Raw genomic sequence first — 19,851 nt, 5'->3', positions numbered from 1 at the left:
CTATTTCTTCCAAGCTTGGACTATCCAACATTTTTGGGCCAATCTTAAGGGGGAGTATTGAAGGAGAAGCTGTGAAGGGGAGGCATCATCCATCGGGGACGTAGCTCATCCTTATCTCTCCACATAGCTCGTCCTCATCTCCTTATCTCTCCACAAAGCTCGTCCTTATCTCCTTATCTCTCATCTCCTTTATTAGAATTTCTTATCTTAGTTTATTTTCTTCTTGGATAAGGGTTGTATTTTACTATAAATAATATAGAGATTAAGGGCATTACTCAATTCTCTTTTTTCTCTCCTCATTCGAAGTATCAACACACTATGGCCTCTTCTACTGTAAAGAGTGCCAAAATTGTTTTTGATTGTGAAAGAGATTCCTCTCTTTGATAGGACATTACTTTCCCTTTCATGGAAGGAAGCATCGATCATTCTCTTTTCCTTTTCCCTTCATGGAAGGAAGCATCCTCTTCGTCGCACTTGCCTTCATATCTACACCTGGGTAACATATATAAACACATGCTGTATGAAGCTTTCAAGCTTACTGCACCAATTGATTCCTTGTTAATTTTATTTGAGTTGATACTGGAAAGTCATCGAGGAGTTAAATTTCAGGTATGTACGTCTATTGAAAATTTCCTCTTTTTCTCATATTAAGATTTTTCTATCATGACTTGTGTGAATTTCCATAAAGCATTCTTGTAAGGTGTGCAAGTGGGATGGGTCACCTGGGGTTGAGGCCAGTTCCAGAGCTGAACCATTTAATTATCAGAATTGATTATCTACAGGCACCCACACCACTCCTTGTGGTATAGGACATTTTTAGTCATTGGATGCATTAAATGTTCTTTTAGTTTATTTTTCCATGGCACCCACTCAACACATTCAACAATTGAAAATGCATGTATGACGTGGTGTGGTGCAGCCCTTATAGGTGAGCTGTTCCCCTTGATAAGTGGATCTGAGTTTCAAACCTGACCCAATCTACCAGTGCACGGGTTGGATTTAGGTCTGCTTGAAGTTTGAGTATTGGTAGAATTTAAGTTTGTCAGTGTTAGGATAATCCTAACAGGTTAGGATATTTTCTTATTTATTGGGATAATTTCTTATTTGTTAATAAGAGTATATGGTAAAATTTCTCTGAATATCTAAAAATATCGAATCTCTTTTATACATGTTGGTAATTGTATAAAAAAAAAGTTTTACAAAAGAATATATACCTCATTAATATGATATTTACATCCCTATTGTTGGGATTTGTGCTGTGGAATCACAGAGAGATAAATCTAGGATAATAATCCAAAAGCACCAAACAAACCAAAGAAGAACATAGATATTTAACATAGAAAACCCTTGTGGGAAAAAAACATGGCACAAAATGACATAATTCTACTATGAAGGAAGAGATTATAAAGATAGAGAACTTACCCAGCTTGAGTAATCCTCAATCCTCACCTTTCTCACCCCTTAAAACCCTAAAACCCCTTTTAGAAACCCTAGAACCCTTTTAGAAGTCTTTAGATGCCTTAGAATACCTCTCAGTCCCATATACATCCTTTTATATAGCATTAGAAAGAAACCAAAACAGAACAGGAAACAAGTTTCGCAAATCCCGTAAATCCACAAAAAATCTGCATAAATCGTTCGATGTCATCGAACTATCTTCGATGACATTGAACAGACACCAAAAGAGTCCAACGAATAAACATGGATATTGCGAAAATTCTCGATTGCTTGACCAATCTTCGATGGCATTAAACATGTATTCGATGTCATTGAAAGCTCTTCGATGTCATCGAAAATAGAAACAATATGTCCAACAACCAACCGAGGAAATCCGAAATAAATTCAATGGATCGAGCACTGTTCGATGTTATCGAAGGTGACATCGAACAGACGGTCGATGGCATCGACAGACCCTGTATCTGACTAGATCTAAGACATCAAATACAATACTTATATCCTTTGAAATTAAGTTTTCATTAAGCTATATCATTAATAAGTTATATGTGAAATGACTAGTTTCCCTTGTTTTTTTCTCCAATTTCCATCAATTCAAAGTATGATTTTTTCTGAAATAATGAAGTCCCAACTGATTTATCATGCCTCTTAACCAAATACATTCCTTAAATGCTTTTATCACTACCATATATTCTGCTTCGGTCGTGGAAAGAACCACCACGGATTGAAGCTTCGATAACCAATTGATTGCTCTACCCGCTAGTACAAATAAGTATCCTAAAGTTGACTTTCTATAATTCACACTGCATGCGTAATCTGAAACCACATACCCTACCAACTTTGCTCATGTCTTCTTAAAAGTTAAGATGTAGTCTTTCGTACCTCGAATGTATCGAAGTAGTCATTTCACTGCTTCCCAATGTTGTTTGTCGGAGTTTGACATGTATCTGTTCACAACACCAACTGCTTGTGAAATATCTGGTCTCGTATAGACCATGACATACATTAAACTGTCAACTGCATTTGAATAAGGCACATGAGACAACTTGCTTTTCCTCATTTGATTTAGGACATTGTTATGAGAAAAGTTTGAGGTGAGCCACGTGAGGAATGCTCACTGGCTTTGCTTAGTCCATCCTATACTTGATCAGTACCTTTTCAAGGTATTCTGCCTGTGATAACCAAAGCATGCTCCTCTTCCTGTATCTATGAATACCTATGTAGAGAATTCTTTTTGCAGTCCCCAGATCTTTCATTTCAAATGTCCCTGATAACTGAGTCTTCAATACGTTGATTTCAAACATATCATGATAGGCGATCAATATATCATTAACATACAATATTACGATAATGAATTTTCTATTACTCAATGTCTTGTAATAGACACAGTGATCATATTCGCTCTGAGTAAATTTTTGACCCAATATAAAAGAATCAAATTTTTTATACCACTGCCTACATGTTTGTTTTAAGCTGTGCAATGACCTCATTAACCTGCAAACCTTGTTTTTTGCCCCTTTAACTTCATAGCCCTCTAGTTACTTCATGAAGATATGCTCTTCCAATTTTCAATGCAGGAATGCAGTCTTGACATCTATCTGTTCCAGCTCGAAATCATATTGAGTAACCCGGGCCCATCTGGAGGAGGTGGAGTTGGTAGGGACTCGGCTGGAAACTTCCTCTTCGCCTTCTTGGCAACCTATGGTCTCGGTTCTAATACCAGGGTTGAGATCGGAGCAATCCTCGATGGGCTTCTAGAGTGTGCGCGGCACGGCTTCACAAAGGCAGAGGTGGACAGTGATTGAAAATGTGTCGTCTCCGCCATCTCCAAGATATCCCGTCCCTCTTGGTCTATGTGGTATTGGATGGTTCGAATCATGAATACTATACGCAACATGGATATTCGCCTCGGCCAAACCCTCAAGAAAAGCCAACTCGGTCACAAATGGCCTTGCTCGCTTAGGGAGCCATGAGCAACATCACCAGATCTTCGACTCCTTTGGTGACCTCCCCTCTTCCATTCGTGGGTCGCTGATTCTAGACAAAGTGGGCCTAGGCAACCTTCGGGAAGCTTAATCTCTTTTATCTTTTTCATTTTTTCTTTCTTTCCAGTTTTACGATAGGTGGGCCTACTTCCTTTTGTCAGCAGGCCTGCCCGAAAATTTTTTCCTGCTGTATATGTTTTATTCATGCAATGGAAAGTTCCTAATATATATATATATATATATATATATATATATATATATTAAAAATAGAAGTAATGTCCACGCAATGAGACTAGTAGGCCAAAAATCTAATAGTTACTCTGCTCCTCTTTTTGGAATTAAGGCTATGAATGATGCTCCCATCCCCTTTTGCAAGAAGACCCTCATCATAAAACTCTTGCACAAACTCCACTACATCCTTCTTAACTGTGTCCCAAAAGACTAGGAAATACACAGTAGGGAAACCATGGAGCCTTGTCTCTACCCAAAGACTCGATAACGCACTTGATTTCCTCTTCCACAATCAAATTCTCAAGATATTCCATGTCCGCTACCGAGATACCATGAAAAGACAAGTTGTTTAGCAAATGTTGCTTCCAACCTCCGCTACGTAATAACTTTGAATGGTAATTGCGGATGGCAGAGCATACTTTATACTTTTCTTATAGTTTTTCTCTATCTACCAAAATACTGCTAATCTTATTATTTTTTGCCTAGGCACTCTCTATACCATGAAAGCCAGACAACCCTCAACCTCTGCCTCCACATGATTTCTTCTTCCTCAAGTTACTTTGAATACTCCGCTCAAAAGTAATAAGCGTCTATGCGGCTCTTGTGTTGATGGGATAGCCCCTATTCTTTTACATCAGGCTCATTTAGTTAATTGATTATGCTTTCAGCTCTTTTGCTAAAGAACTCCTCCTTTCATTCTGATAATTTTGACTTTCGGTATTTAATCTTTTGGGCCAACCGGTATCCACCCATACTTGAAATCGAGAAAGATAGCCATCGACTTTTAACTAGATAAGCAAAGTTGTCCACTTCCAGCCAAACAAGTTCAAATCGGAATGGTTTGGGCCCCCAGCTCTCCTCAACTTCAAGCAGAATAGGACGATGATCTGAGGATGATCTGGGCAGATTGCATGATTTTACCAACAAGAATTCATCAACTCAATCCATAGAAATCATGAATCTATCTAATCTTACCAAAATTGGATTCTCCCTCCCATTTGAGCAGAGATGTATTTGTTTTGTCACACCCACTCCTTGAATCCTTCAATAGTTCTAGCAACTTGTCCTCCATTACACTACTCATGAACAAACCTTGTTACATTGAAGTCTCCCCCAAGGTACCAGGGAAGATTGAAAATAGCTCTGACCTAATTCAACTCTGCCCAAGAATAGATTTCTTTGAGTCATAATGCACGGACCATACACTGCCAAAAACATCCATCTAAACTGAGAAGATATATCCCTGAATACAATCAACAATGAGAATGAACCAATGTGAGTACCCTTCGAACACCAAATGTATTTGTTCCAAGCAACCATTACACCCACTGCCACACCTTCAACATTCAAGCTAAACCCTTATTTTTTTATCCCCCAGATGGACCTAAGAATTCTGTCATCAAAAGCATCCAGCTTGGTTTCCTTGACAGAGGATTGCACTGTTAAAATATTCCTAAGGTGACAAAAGTTTTGGATAGGCTAATTTTTGTATTTTCACTTCATCCAAATAGGCTAATTTTTGTGTTTACAGTTGATCCAAATAAGAATAATTTGGTATGGATGGCATATAAACATCACCGTGGATCCTAGGAAGGTTTTACTTGTGGGTGCATTTTTCATTGTACGGCCCACTTGAGTTTTGGATTTACATTAATTTTTATCCTATGTTGCGAGATAGGTGGATTTCCTACCAATATAATGGTGGCCCACTAACTTCCCGTCCCAGCATTCTAGTGTCAATGGGCATTTGCTACTTTAATTGAATTGACTTTTACCATGGCACAGAGGCTGTGGGTCTACAGAGATGTCTGTGACAAATCCATTTTGGCCATCTGTTTTCCAAGACGAAAATATGACAGGATTTTAAAATTCAGGTAGATCCAAAACTTAGATGGACCACACCAAAAAAACAGTGGGAACAACAACATCCATCATTAAAATCTTCTTGGAACTGTCCAACATATTTCTATACCATCCAACCCATTCATATAATTATTACCACTCAGATAAACTGTTGCAACAAATATCATCCCCAATATAAAACTTTTGTCACCGTCAGGCATTCAATCCCCCCTGTTTCATGTGGTATAAAGCACATGAGTTTTGGATCCGATTGGTTTTTAGAATTTTGTCCTATTGTACGCTTTTAAAAACAGATGGACGGAGTGGATTTGTCATGAACATCTCTACATGTCCACACAGCTCTAGGCACAGAGATATCTTTGAACCTGGTGTCAAAGGGAATCCGCTCACCTCATCATGCGGAAGGAACCATTTAGAGCTGTTAATGGGCTGGGTTAGGCCAAGCTCCGTTCAAGCCCGGCCTGTAATTCTGAACTAGCCCAAATCCAATCCGGGCCCATGATGAGCTAAAATAGTTCAGCCCGAGTCCAGCCGGGGCAATTTACACAAAGCCTAACCCGAGTCTCACCAAACCCTCAATAGCACTAAGGATAAATGATATTTTGGCGTGCTTTATGTGAGAGAGAGAGAGGGAGAGTGAAAGAAATGGAGAAACGTAGGTTTAGAAAAGACCTATTGGGCTCGGCTGGATTTATGGGTTTTAGGGAGCTAAGCCCAAGTCGAGCCCGATTTGATTTAAGCCCAAGCCTGACCGTGAGGCGTGTACACCATCCCAAACCAAGCCAAATATGGGGGAAGCCCGAAGGCCCGTCAGGACTACCCAGCCTATTGACAACCCTAGAACCATTGCTCTAGAATCTGAATGCACCAGACTTATAATATCAGATGCATCCACAAGAGTAGGTACAGATTTGAATCTTAAATCCCATTTAACACCTTGGATTTGGTGATAAATGAGTGCATTTCAAATTCAAATAGCTGCCGTTTGTGTTTGGCACCCTTGATTTGAAGGTAATATCAAATCTACCTTAATTAATAATGCCTCTCTCTAGTGTATTAATCCATTGAATATTGATGATGCCTCAAAATAATCTAATTATCAGCTGCAATACTAAAATTACATCAATTGAATGATCTAAACTATTCAAATGCTGAACATCTAAATGGACATTTAAAAAATGTCATGAATCACTTCTTTGTGATTCTGTGGCCCACCCCAGCTTCAAAATTTCCCCTTTCTTGGCCAAAGTAAATATTTTAATGGGCTTATTACAGTCATTCTATCGAATAACATACATATATTTAGGATATAAAAATTGATTTAGATCTGCAAATCCAAGCTTGCAAACGGAATCACCTCGACTCAAATGTAATTATGATTTGATCCCAATGCATTTCAAATATCCAAGCCCGCAAAGGGGGCCTTAGCATCTGCACTGCATCACGTAATCCCCATATGATTGTTGTTTACATTTTATGTGAATGAAAACTGCTGAGTTCTCTGTTAGTTTCTCAACTTAGTTGGTAGATGTGGGGCTCGTGGATAGTCTATTCAAGCCATTGATCTAACATCCCCAAATATGGATGTACCAATACCAATATATCCTCTCAATTGGTTAGCACTAACCTTCCCATTGTTGGCATGCAAATACATGGTTAAAAGAAATGAATGAACAGACCACATTCATGGAAGGAAAGGTCAAAGATTTGATGGCTACAATCTTTCAATTTGGGAGATTTTGGAGACATTTTCCATCCATGATGGGAGCAAACAGAACAATGGCTTGGATGCATCAATCATAAACCCAACACGACTAATTCCAAAAAATTTCGAAGAGGGAATTTTGCCTCGAATGAAACACACTCTGGCCTACCCCTCTTAGTGTAAAGAGTGCCAAGATTGCTTTTGACTGCAAAAGGGATTCCTCTCTTCCACAGGACATCCCATTCCCTCTGATGGAAGGAAGCACCTACCTTTCTCTTTTCCTCTCCCTTTCATGCAAGGAAGCATCCACTTCTTCATCACACTTGCCTTCACCTCTACTTTTGGGTAGCATAAATAAACATATGCAGTATGAAGCTTGCAAGCTTGCAGCAGTACTTGATATGTCTTGTTAATTTTATTTGAGTTGCTACTGGAAAGCCATCAATTTCAGGTATGTACATCTATTGAAATTTCCCTCTTTTCTCATATTAAGAGATATTCTATCATGGCTGGTGTGAATATATGCCAAATATTCTTGGAAGGTGTGCAAGTAGGATGAGTTGTGCATAGTTGAGATGAGTTCTTGATCTGACTCGTTCAATTATCAGAAGTGATTACCTACGGGCACCTATTTAATAAGTTAAATATTCTTTTATTTTATTTTTCCTTCACACCCATTCAAAGCATCCAATGGCTGAAAACATGCGGTGTAGACCCCTACAGGTGACCAGTTCCCTTTGATAAGTGTATGGATTGAAGTCTAAATAAGCTGGCCGTGAAAAGTTTGAGTATGGGTAGAATTTAGGTTTGTTACAGTATTAGGGTAATCCTACTAAAGTGGGATGTTTTTTTTTTTTTTAAAATAAATTTATATGTTAAGAAGAGTATCTGCTAAGATCTCTATAAATCTCTAGAAATCTCAAATCTTTCCTATATATTCCAGTAATAGTTAGTTAGTAAAATAAAGATAATTTTACAAAATATTAATCGTCCAATGGTTACCTTAAGTTAATTTTCTCCAACAATGATTTTTCCTAAAATGATGAAACTGCCCACCAATTAATGAAGTTACTTAAAAATGAATTAAATAGGCACCAAAATGCAAATATCATTAACAAGGTGTTGTTATAAAAGAATGGAATTTTTCATAAAAATTAATTTACGCAAAAAGCCTTTAAATTCTATATTTTTAAAAAAATGTTTCCTACTAACACAGGTGAAGATAAAAAGCCATTTCTACCCATTTTCATTCCTCCTCTCCGGCTGACACAGGTTACATCCCAATCTTGCCATGGGCTGCATTGGGTGGGACCCATTTCCAAGATGCACTCCAACCGGTGCACACGAAACATTTTTAAGAGAATTGCTCAAAGCTCAATTCTATCTGTGATTAAAATGGACCACACGGTTGATTGAAAATAGTGTATAGGGCCACGCGCATCCTCTAAATTGTTTCCCTTGGCGTGGCCCACTTGAGTAAAGATTGTCCTTATTTTTTGGACCGGGTCCTAAATAAATTTTTGGCATCTAAAGTTTTGAGTGGATGTCACATGATAATCATGGTGGGCCTTGAAAAAACTCAACGAACAACATCTATCTTATAACCACTTCATTTATTGTGGCCCACTTGAATCATAGGCTAACTTGATTTTTGTGGATTTAGGCTCTCTATGGAATTATAGATTTAATGGTCCAAATGGATTTCAGGTACGCATTGTAGTTGGGGCTCGGTGGGCATCCCATAAAAAATAATAATAATAATAATAATAGAAGGAAACTAATTGCACCGGCTGTAGAGATATCGGTGTGGTACCGCGTGGCCCAAGCTCTTTGGGGGCCACTATACTGCATGTGTTTTATCCATATTGTCTATTCATTTTCTAACTCATTTTAGGGCATTTGCAGATCCTAAGCTTTAGGTGGACCATGGGAAAAAAAAACTAACGGTCATTGAGCTCATATTTGTGTTTTACGGTTCATCTAAGTACATGACCTTGGAAAATAAAACATCACGGTGAGCCCTAAGACTATTTCAACAGTGAATCCCACTTTTTTCAGTAGCCTACATGAGAAGGTTTCAACTGTGGGCTTTAACTCCCACTGTTTTCTTTGGTGGTCGTCCACTTAACATTCAATCTACATCATTATTTGCCCATGCCTTATATTGAACTGAAAAATGGATAAATCAGTCTGCATAAAACACATGCTTCATTGTGTGGCTCTGAACTTAGTGCACATTGCCTGGAGTCAGGCTTTTGAAAATCTCATCTAACAGCCGGAGTGGGACGCCCCTGCCAATCTTTTACAAGGCCCACCATATGTGTATGTGATATCCACTCCTATTGTTAAGTATATTATAGTTAGTCTTACATCCAGAAAATTAGGCTGACTTGTTATTTAGATGGACCACACTAAAAGAAAAAGTTGGGAGATGCACCGAGCCCCACCTGATGATTATCTGAAATCCACTCAAATCATTACATGCCACAGAAAAACATTAGGCCTTAGGTCCAAAATTCTGTTGGGCCCACCCTACGGTAGGTTAAAGCTCTCCACCAGATTAGGTTCGGCCCTTACAAGAAGTTTTTAAAGGTGTGTGTTCATCACCACTATTTCCCATGGCATACATTAAACACAAACATCTTAATGGGCTCACATAGCACCGTCTGTAATCTGCGTCGAGGTTAAAGGCTCCACCCCAGTGTATTAAGACTCGGATTGGGTATAGAGCTGGATAGAATCCGACCCAATCCGAACCGAACCGAAGGCCAGGATAGGTGCAGATTGAGTAGGCCCACTCAAATCCGATCGTACATCGGATCGAGTTTGGATTAGTGGTCAATTCGGACCGATCCGATTGGATCCCATTCGATCTGTTCCGATACGATCTAGTCATATGAGAAGTAAAGAGATGGGGTAAAACCATTTCCCAAGAAAAGGTGACCTAAGGGAAGGGAATCGGATTGTGAATTGAGTAACTCAGTATCGTAAGGGCTACTGAGTTGAGGTGGCGGCATTCTATTGGCCCTAATATGTGGGGCCGGCTTCACTCTTCCAAACGGCAGAGCAAACGATGTTAGCCCGTTTCTCTCTCTAGTTGCGTAGAGAGATTCTCTCCCGCGTCTCCTCGCCGTGCAGAAAAAAAAAATAAAAAAAAATCTCTCCAGCTGTGCAGGGAAGAAGAAGAAGAAGAAGAAGTAGAGAGAGAGTTTGCCGGTCTCTCCTGTCGACCTCTCCGTCTCCCTCTCGACTTCAACCTCCCTCTCTTTTTCGTATCGGCATCAACTTGTTTCCTCTACATGATGATGTTAATTTAGGATTAGGAATTTCCCTCTTCTTTCTCTTCTCTCTTTACATGGTGATGCTAATTTAGGATTAGGGATTTTGTTCCCTTCGGTTGACAGTTTGATGAGAGATTAGAGATTAGGGTTTGAAATTGAAAATCCGCAGCAGGGAATTTTTCAAATCCCTAATCCATAACTTGAGATTTTTCAAATTTATAATTCCTAATTAGCATTTTCATATTAGAAATTAAAAATTCATGTTAGGGGATTTTTCAAATCCCTAATCCATAACTCGAGATTCTTCAAATTTTTAATTAACATTTTTCAATCCCTAATCCACAGTAGGGGATTCCCTATTTGTTTTTTTTTTAGAGATAACATTTCTAATCAAATGTGCGTATTTATTATTATTTTTTATTATTTTCAATCCTTAATTAGGATTTTGCATTTGTAAATTTAATTGGGGACTTTTTTTTAATCCAGTTACGGTTTTCAATTTTTAATCCCTAATTAGGGATTACAAATTAATTAGAGATTGTAGACTAAAAATCTTAAAATAGGTTTTTTTTAACATTTGATTATTTGATTAAGATTTTTTTACGATTTTTATTAGGGTTCTTCGTTTGATCAGGGATATGATTGTTTTAGTAAGTTACCTTCGCCTTAAATGTTATATTTATATATATATATATATATATATATATATATATATATATATATATATATATATATATATATATCTGGGAATGGACTAACCCTTGCCTAATTGGTAATCTGGACCTAATTTGTTGAATGCTTGCTTGAATTACGGAATCACGTCGCCATTGGAAAGTTAACTTGATAAGCTAAAACCGAAATTTTTTTTTTAGCTTGAGTGATGTTTAACCTTTGAACTATAGCCACACTCTTTGTTGACAAAAAATGGATAACCACCTTAATTATTGTTAGCAACAAGCCTTTTGAGGCAAATATCCGTAGAATGATAAAACCCAAGGTGGTTATCCATTTTTTGTCAACAAAGAGCATGACTATAGTTCAAAGGTTAAACATCACTCAAGCTAAAAAAAAAAAAAAAACAGTTTTAGCTTATCAAGTTAACTTTCCAATTACGACATGATTCCGTAATTCAAGCAAGCATTCGGCAAATTAGGTCCAGATTACCAATTAAGCAAGGGTTAGTCCATTACCAAATTTTGTTTATTTATTTATTTATTTTAGAGATAACATTTAAGGTGAAGGTAACTTACTAAAACAATCATATCGCTAATCAAATGAAGAACCCTAATTAAAATAGTAAAAAAATCTTAATCAAAATTATAATGAAGATTTTAATCAAAACCCTAATCAAATGTTTAAAAAAACCTAATTTAAGATTTTCAATCTGCAATCTCTAATTAATTTGTAATCCCTAATTAGGGATTAAAAATTGAAAACCGTAACTGGATTAAAAAAAGTCCCCAATTAAATTTACAAATGCAAAATCCTAATTAGGGATTGAAAAAAAAATGCACATTTAAGTACTATCTTATTTCTCTCTCTCTCTCTCTCTCTCTCTCTCTCTCTCTCTCTCTCTCTCTCTCCATATATATATATATATATATATATATATAAAACAAATAGGGAATCCCCTACTATGTATTAGGGATTGAAAAATGCTAATTATAAATTTGAAGAATCTCAAGTTATGGATTAGAGATTTGAAAAATCCCATAATATGAATTTTCAATTTCTAATATGAAAATGCTAATTAGGAATTATAAATTTGAAAAATCTCAAGTTATGGGTTAGGGATTTGAAGAATTCCCTACTGCGGATTTTCAATTTCAAACCCTAGTCTCTAATCTCTCATCAAACTATCAATTGAAGGGAGCAAAATCCCTAATCCTAAATCAACATCACCATGTAAAGAGAGAAGAGAAAGGAGAAAAATTCCTAATCATAAATCAACATCACCATCTAGAGAAACGAGTTGATGTCGATCCGAAAAAGAGAGGGAGGTTGAACTCGAGAGGGAGACGGAGAGGTTAACAAGAGAGACCGATAAACTCTCTCTCTGCTTCTTCTTCTTCTTCTTCTTCTTCTTCTTCTTTTTTCCCCAGCACAGTGGAGAGATTTTTTTTTTTCCCTGCACGGGGGGAGATGCGGGAGAGAATCTCTCCACTCAACTGGAGAGAGAAATGGGTTAACGCCGTTTGCTCTGCCGCTTGGAGGAGTGAAGCCAGCCTTTGGCCAATAGAATGCTGCCACCTCAACTCAGTAACCCTTGTGGTACTGGGTTACTCAGTACACAATCCGATTCGTAAGGGAAGTGGGTGGCGCATTGATGAGGCCTCCCTTGGGCAGCAGGCACCCAGCTGTAGTCAACGGTAATTACTACACTTCTCTCTCCTCTGAAATCCAATCGGATAACGTACTTTGTTACTCAGTATGCTTTTATCATACTGAGTAAACTCCTATGGGCCACCTTGAATTCTTGTGATTTATCTACGCTGCCCATCCATTTTTTATCTTATTTTAGCTGTTGGACCAAAAATCGAAACATATCCAAAGCTCAAGTGGGCCATACCACAAAAAACAGTGGGAATAATGATTTCCACCGTTGAAACCTTCCTAGGGTCCACATTAGTGTTTATTTTTCATCCTACCTACCTATTCATAAGATCATAAGAACATGGATGAAGGGAAAAAACAAATATCAGCTTGATTCAAAGCGTCTATCCACCCAATGAATTTTTCAACGGTAGATTTTCAATTCACACTGTTCCCTATGGTGTGGTCCACTTGAGCTCTGGATATGCTCTATTTTTATCTCATTTATTAAAATTAAATTACAAAATGTATGGACGAAGTGGATAAAATAAATACATCATGTTGGGCCTTACATAGTTTACTCAGTACGCTTAGCATAGTACGTAAGCCACTTCCCTCTCTTCTGCCAAAATCCCACTGCTCCCTAGATTCCCTACCAAGTAGGCCTTTTATCCCGCCTTTCCCCCTCCCAAGTCCGATTTAGAAACTTCTAACTCGCCTATTACCCTCCCAACTCTGATTTAGAAATAGATTGGCTACTCCCCCTACCACCAGCCAATGGCGGATGGTTGGTGTGGCCCCACCATGATGTATGTGTTTCATCCATGACGTTCATATTTTTTTTTTTTTATTTTAATCTTTCAAAAAATAAAATAAAACAGAAGACTCGATTCGAATTGTGCCCAACCTGATCCGACTTGGTTTCCTTGACCGAGTTGGACTCGGTTCAGGTCAGGCTAGTAATGCATCGGATCGAATCGAGTCAGTTGACCAGAACTCGGTCCCGTATTGGATCGAGTTCAGATCAATTACTTAAAAATTCGGATCGAGTCAACCTGGACCCAATCCGGTCCGGCTTGACTCGATGCCCACCTCTGATTGAGTACTACCGAACCTATACCTAGCTAGAGACAACTGTCAGAGGCTTTGTGGGACCCACCATGATATATATGTTCTATCCATGTTGTCAATCTATTTTGATAGATCATTTTAGGGAATGAGCCCAAAAAGGAGACAGCTATGAGGCTCAAGTAGACCACACCAGGCAAAGTAGTGGAGATTGAACTCTTACTGTTGAAAACTTCATAGTACCCACTGTGAATTTTATTTTCCATCCAACCTGTTAACAAGGGCACATAGACCTAGATGAAGGGAAAAAACAAATATCAGCTTGATTCAAAATTTCTGTGGCCCTAAGAAGTTTTCAACAATGGGCTTTCAATCTCCACTTCTTCCCTTTGTGTGGTCTACTCAGGCCTTCGATCAGCCTCCTTTTTGGGTTCATGCTCTAAAATGAATTATTAAAATAGATGACTGGCATGGATAAAAATATACATCAAGGGCAGCTCCATCGAGACCCGGACACGATCGTCCAATATCTAATGTCATGTCTTTGCAGCAGGTTAAAAGGCTTTCCCAATTTCGTATGGCCTGACTCACCCAATAGGCTATTGACGCAGGGAGAACATGCTCGACCGTATTCCACGGCGAGAAAAATATTCTAAATCCACGTAACTTATCTTGACTCCACACAGATATGCCTATTATTATAAAAAATGAAATCAAGTTCCAGAATCAAATTAAAACAAAAACTCCATAAAACCGTGGCTTACCATAAATAGTAAACTTACTACTTATAGATGGTCATGATGTCAACTAGAACTCATGGTTTTCTGACCATGTTATTCTCCTAATTTTTCTAAGCAGCTTTCGTATTAGAACATCGACAGATCAAAAGTTATGATCAAATTAAAACTTACTATAAATAGTAAAAACAAAATTTAATCTGATTTTTGATAGTCAATACCATGGAATCTCGCAAATTCAGCATAGGCAATATGCACGTTTTAACATCCTGATAGTCCGGATAACTTCCACCTCCAATTGGGCCTTTTCTGGTCCATCTTTGCCATGAAACTATTTGCAACCCACTCTACATCAGCTGTAGCCCCGACAGTGGAGCTCACTTTGATTTATGTATGGTATATGGATACCGTTCATCTATTTTCCTACCTAGCTCCGTTTAGTACAAGAATCCAAAAATTAGGCAGATCCATACCTCACTTCGACTATACTATAGGAAACCGTGCTGACTGAATACATACTATTAAAAACTTTATAGGCCTACTGTAATACCCATCGTAATGTTTATTAGCCATATAATCTTTTGATCTGGGATTTGGATTTAATTCAATTTTGGGCTCATGCTCTAAAATGGGCTGTAGAGACAGATGGATGATATTGATATTCAATATATATATCAAAGGTGGGCCACGCAGTCAGGGATGGACCTAATCGTCTCCCTTTCCGCAACAAGTTTTTAATGGTGGGCGTTCACTAACCACTGTTTCACTAACCAATTCCATATTACTTTGAGCACAAACACAGCTTGGAAAATTGATGCAGGTGCATTGCCCGGCCCATTGCCACCCTTACTCATGAGACAAGGAATTCGAATTTTGCAGGAGAAATCTGGCGTTAGGCAATGGCAGCTTCTAAAGGCAATGATGATCGATGGCTCAAAGGAGGAGGAGAGGTTTTGAGCACTCTGTCACAACGCATGAGGCAGCAGATATGGAATTGCTTGAGAGATGACAAGATTTCAGTGTTCTCAGTATGGGGACAGCAGGGAGTGGGGAAGTCACGGATCATGAGACAGGTGGTCATGGAAATGGAGGAATTTGGAGAATCTTGCCATCTGTTTGAAATAATCACACGAGTAAGAGCACCAGGGTTGGAGAGTCTTGCAAAGAAGATGCAGGCGAGAATTGAAGGGGAATTGGTCCATGTGCAGGACAAGCTGACAATAAGGAAATTGGTTGATGTAGGTACTTGGCATTTCATTGAGCCTGAACGACAGTTAGAGGTTTTAAAGATGTTTGATGCAAAGGGGAGAAGGAATCGGTTGATGGAGTTGCAGATGGGAATACAGAATGCATTTGAGAACCCAGAGTCCATACAAATCTCCATAGCTGCTAAGCGTATCAAGGATAAATTAAGTGGCCAAAGGTTCATTCTCATCTTGGAAGATGTTTGGGAAAGCTTTGACTTGCAAGAGATGAGAGTTCCAGTCACAGCCCCTGCCACCACCAGTGGCAGCAAAGTCATGATCACGACTCAATCCCATGATGTTTGTTCTGAAATGGGAAGGCAGCATCTAGTCATGCAACATCCCTTTCAAAGAATGGTGTCCTTCAACTAAGTGATTCTTCTCTGCTTAAACTACCTCTACTTACCATCTTATTCTTCTCTTCTTGAACTATTGTTACTCTTTTATTTGTGTTATGTATGTGGTAGAAAGAATAGGGTGTTCCACTGGACTTAAATGATTTAGTCTTACTGGCTTGAATTATGAATTTCAGGAAGAAATTGGATGTGTTGCTCTTTTGCATGTATTTCAGAAAGGTAACAAGTACCAGATTTGTTTGGCAAATCATGGTCGCAGCAGTAAGCAAGACTCAATTTTTTTTTTTATTTTTCCTTTCATTTTCCTGATAGACTGGGTTCACTTGTCTTTTATGTTAGATGATTTTTGTTATGGGTTCTTGCTATTTTGTATGAATTTGTCGGGTTTTTCTGGTTTCATTTATGGTCCCCTAGATGTAATTTTCTATTATATTGGTGAAATTATAGATGACAGTATCCCCACAAATTTTTATTTTTTTTATTTAAAAAAAGGCATAAGCTAATGAGCTCAGCCCAACCCATGGATTAGGCTGAAACTTGGGCCAGGCTCATCCAAATCTCGACTGGTCTAACTCAATTGTTCCATGGTGGGGGATCTTTAATTCTTTATCAACACTCTTAATCATGTTTATCCAATCCAGAGAAACAGGCACTGTTGGATAAAAGTTTGGGTTGCTGAGTTGAGGTAGGTCTGAAAATTGGGTCCCAGCACATGCCCGATTTTCAATCTTAACCAGTGAGCTATGGAATTGAGCTTTGGTAGGCTCTCCAGCCAAATACTCACCCCACCAAAGCGGACTCTTATACCAAGCTTGGAGATCTTGAGTGTGCTGGAACTTCTATGACAGATACAATGCAAGGTTACAAACCAATGACCTAGTATTCTCAGCATAATTAATTATGCTATAACAGATCATTTTGTTTTCTAACTTCTTGTGTGGACCTCAATGAGTCATCCAAATAGTCCCTCTGTTTTTTTTTTTTTTTTCCTACTTAGGATGCTTGATATTCGCTTTTCACCACTCTTATGGTATCTCATCTAACACAGAAACAGAGTCAAGGGCCATTTTGGATAGTATCAAGATATGTAAACAGTTTAACCTATCAAATGTAAACATTGAATCAGATTCCCTAGTGGCAACAGAGGCCATTCTTAACCATCATAGCATCCCCTGGAAGATCTGGTATATTGTAGGCGATATCAAGAAGGAGCTTGAAAGCTTAAACTTCTCCACCTCACATGTTTATAGAGAGAGCAATGTAGAGGTCGATAGCCTAGCTCATCTATGAAGCAGTGGTGTGGTCGACTGAACATACACAAGGATCAGTGATCTCCCTATGGAAGTTAGGGGTCTCTTACCAATGGATGGCGCGGGGCTGGGCTGCATTAGAAGCAAAGGCTAATCCAATTGGCAGGAAGCATGTCTGTAAGGTCTGGGAAGTGGACAATGCCCTCAGATTCCGATTATCTCTCCTACCTTGCATCTGAATCCATGGCTTAGCAATTTTGGATGCTTCTAGGTCTGATCCGCTAAATTTCTCTGTTTAATCATTGTACTCTGCTCCTGTTATGCTATGCGGGTGGTTGCTGTTGCTCTGCATATTTGCTTCAGACGCTGTAGCTGCTCCTGGTTTTGCCTTACCGCTGTCTTGAAGACTCTGCAATTTTGTCTGTGCCTCTGCCTGCAATTTTTGCAAAGCCATTATGTTGATTGGGAAGGAGGGCAGTAAAGTCTATTGGAAAGTCAATCTACCACAGGTGATACACAATTTCATATAGTGCCATGCAGCTGTTTGCTTATGAATCTTACAAGTATTCAGTTTGTGATGTCCAAACATGTGATCTATCTTTTCCATCTTGGGATATAGAAATTTTTCAGAGGAAAAAGATGGGGAGTTCTCTGTTGTTGGGTGACCGGAAGTAGGGGCTTGAGCTGGGATGAAATCCACTTGTCACATATCCTTTAGATATCTTGTGGCTAAGGCTGGCAGTTGAAACTCGATCCATAACGATGTCTGAGGGTTGCACTGAACATGCTAAGAGATGGCATTGCTTCCTTTTCAGTGGGTCTTGGACCTTCTCTTCTTGTAGTTGCACTGCAACTTACATTTCTGTAAACTTTTGCATTTTCAACTTGTTAGCTTAGCATTTCAAAAGTCCTTTTATATTTAGCAGAAAATAAAAAATAAAAAATCCTATCCATTCAGAATTTAATAACACGAAGTGTTACATGACCATTGCAACAAATATCACCAAGATCATGAAAATCTCGTGGAACATTAATCAAACAACATTTTAATATCTTGAGATTTTCAAAATCTGGCAGCATTTTAATTTTCCATAATTGTATCATGAAATTATATTGCTATATTAACACATAACATATCTAAAATTTTAAATAATCATTAAATACACATATATAATAATTTTAAAATGATTTGTTAGTTTAATTTCTAAATTTTTAATTTTCAGCAAGATTTTCCCATGAGAATTCAAGTAGAAAAGAGCTGAAAATCTGCTACTTGTTAATCGATGAAGCTGGTTCTATGTGAAGTAAGCTTTCTCCACATTAGTTTGCAGTCTCGATTCAGTTGGGGACGACAACAGAAGAACCTCTGAAGGTCTTGAAAGAGCACAGCTTAACTCCCAGCAGAATTTGTATGTTATCTGGAGATGTTTTGTTGTCTTCTGTTTTTTTTTTTTTTTTTCCCCGAATGTAATTCATAGAGTGACTCAAAATTAATCTTTAGAAAGTGTTAATGACAAAACGGTTTAGAATATTCGTTTTTGTGGGATATAGAAATGTTCATTACTTGTAGCAGAACATCTAAACAATTGATCTTGTTCGATCTTTCTGTTAAAATCTTCAAGACAATGTTCGCAGGCAGCTTCTAACTAGCTTTGATATTTTCATGTTGGATCTGATTGCGACATGGACTAAAATATCCAAGCCTAAATTTAGCAGTCAGAAATGCAACTATAACATAGATGAGCGTGACAGAACATCTATTGTATCTATGATTGGGACCATTTGATTCAGTGTGGATGGGCCATATCCCCAAGGCCAGATCACCAGTGGGGATAAGTGACATTTTGAGTTAAAAACTCGTATTTGATACCATTTTCTACCATCTACAGGTCAAATATCAAGGTCCATCAGTGCTCGGTTGACACCATAGTGACATAACCTGTTCTCAGCAATTTCTCACTCCAGAAATTTCTCACGAGATTTCCAAAATTTGAGGGTATTATCTGGAAAATCAAGTGGAAATGGTTATACGAGATTGGCCTCATTGGAAGTTCCCATGATGTCGAACTCTGAAGGACCCATCGTTATGTGTGTTTGGACATCCACAACGTACATTTGGCGGGTCCCCTCTATGTTATGAGATGTCTATCAACCATATTTGAAGCTTAGGTGGGTCACACAATTTGTAAAATCATGCCCAAAACATTTAAAAGCACTTCGCAGGGCCCACTTGAGTTTTGGAATGGCCTGAAATTTGGTGCAACTCCTCATCCAAGTAGGACACACAATGGACAGGTTGGATGTCTAGACTACATCTCCGTGGTGTCTATAAACATTCAATGGGTGAGCATCTACTCTCAATT

The 19,851-nt window shown here is 38.3% G+C and overlaps 1 protein-coding gene and 1 long non-coding RNA gene across 2 annotated transcripts; both read left to right on the top strand.

Moving 5' to 3' along the window:
* Positions 1 to 7,568: 7,568 nt before the first annotated feature.
* On the top strand, positions 7,569 to 16,268 carry LOC131257371 (disease resistance protein RFL1-like). Its single transcript, XM_058258259.1, has 2 exons — positions 7,569 to 7,690; positions 15,518 to 16,268. Exon 2 carries the CDS (start codon positions 15,538 to 15,540, stop codon positions 16,252 to 16,254), a length of 717 nt encoding a protein of 238 aa, XP_058114242.1. The 5' UTR covers positions 7,569 to 7,690; positions 15,518 to 15,537; the 3' UTR covers positions 16,255 to 16,268.
* Positions 16,269 to 17,256: 988 nt separating this feature from the next.
* LOC131258061 (uncharacterized) lies at positions 17,257 to 18,395 on the top strand. Its single transcript, XR_009177840.1, has 2 exons — positions 17,257 to 17,997; positions 18,108 to 18,395. It is a non-coding gene; the product is annotated as an uncharacterized LOC131258061 (long non-coding RNA).
* The last annotated feature ends 1,456 nt before the right edge of the window (positions 18,396 to 19,851 follow it).

Source organism: Magnolia sinica, chromosome 10 (assembly GCF_029962835.1).
Source record: "Magnolia sinica isolate HGM2019 chromosome 10, MsV1, whole genome shotgun sequence".
NCBI lineage: Eukaryota > Viridiplantae > Streptophyta > Magnoliopsida > Magnoliales > Magnoliaceae > Magnolia > Magnolia sinica.
This window is presented reverse-complemented; position numbering and strand designations above follow the sequence as displayed.

Excerpts from the sequence above, each read along its gene's own strand:
- LOC131257371 (XM_058258259.1), top strand. The coding sequence starts at position 15,538 with ATGGCAGCTTCTAAAGGCAATGATGATCGATGGCTCAAAGGAGGAGGA.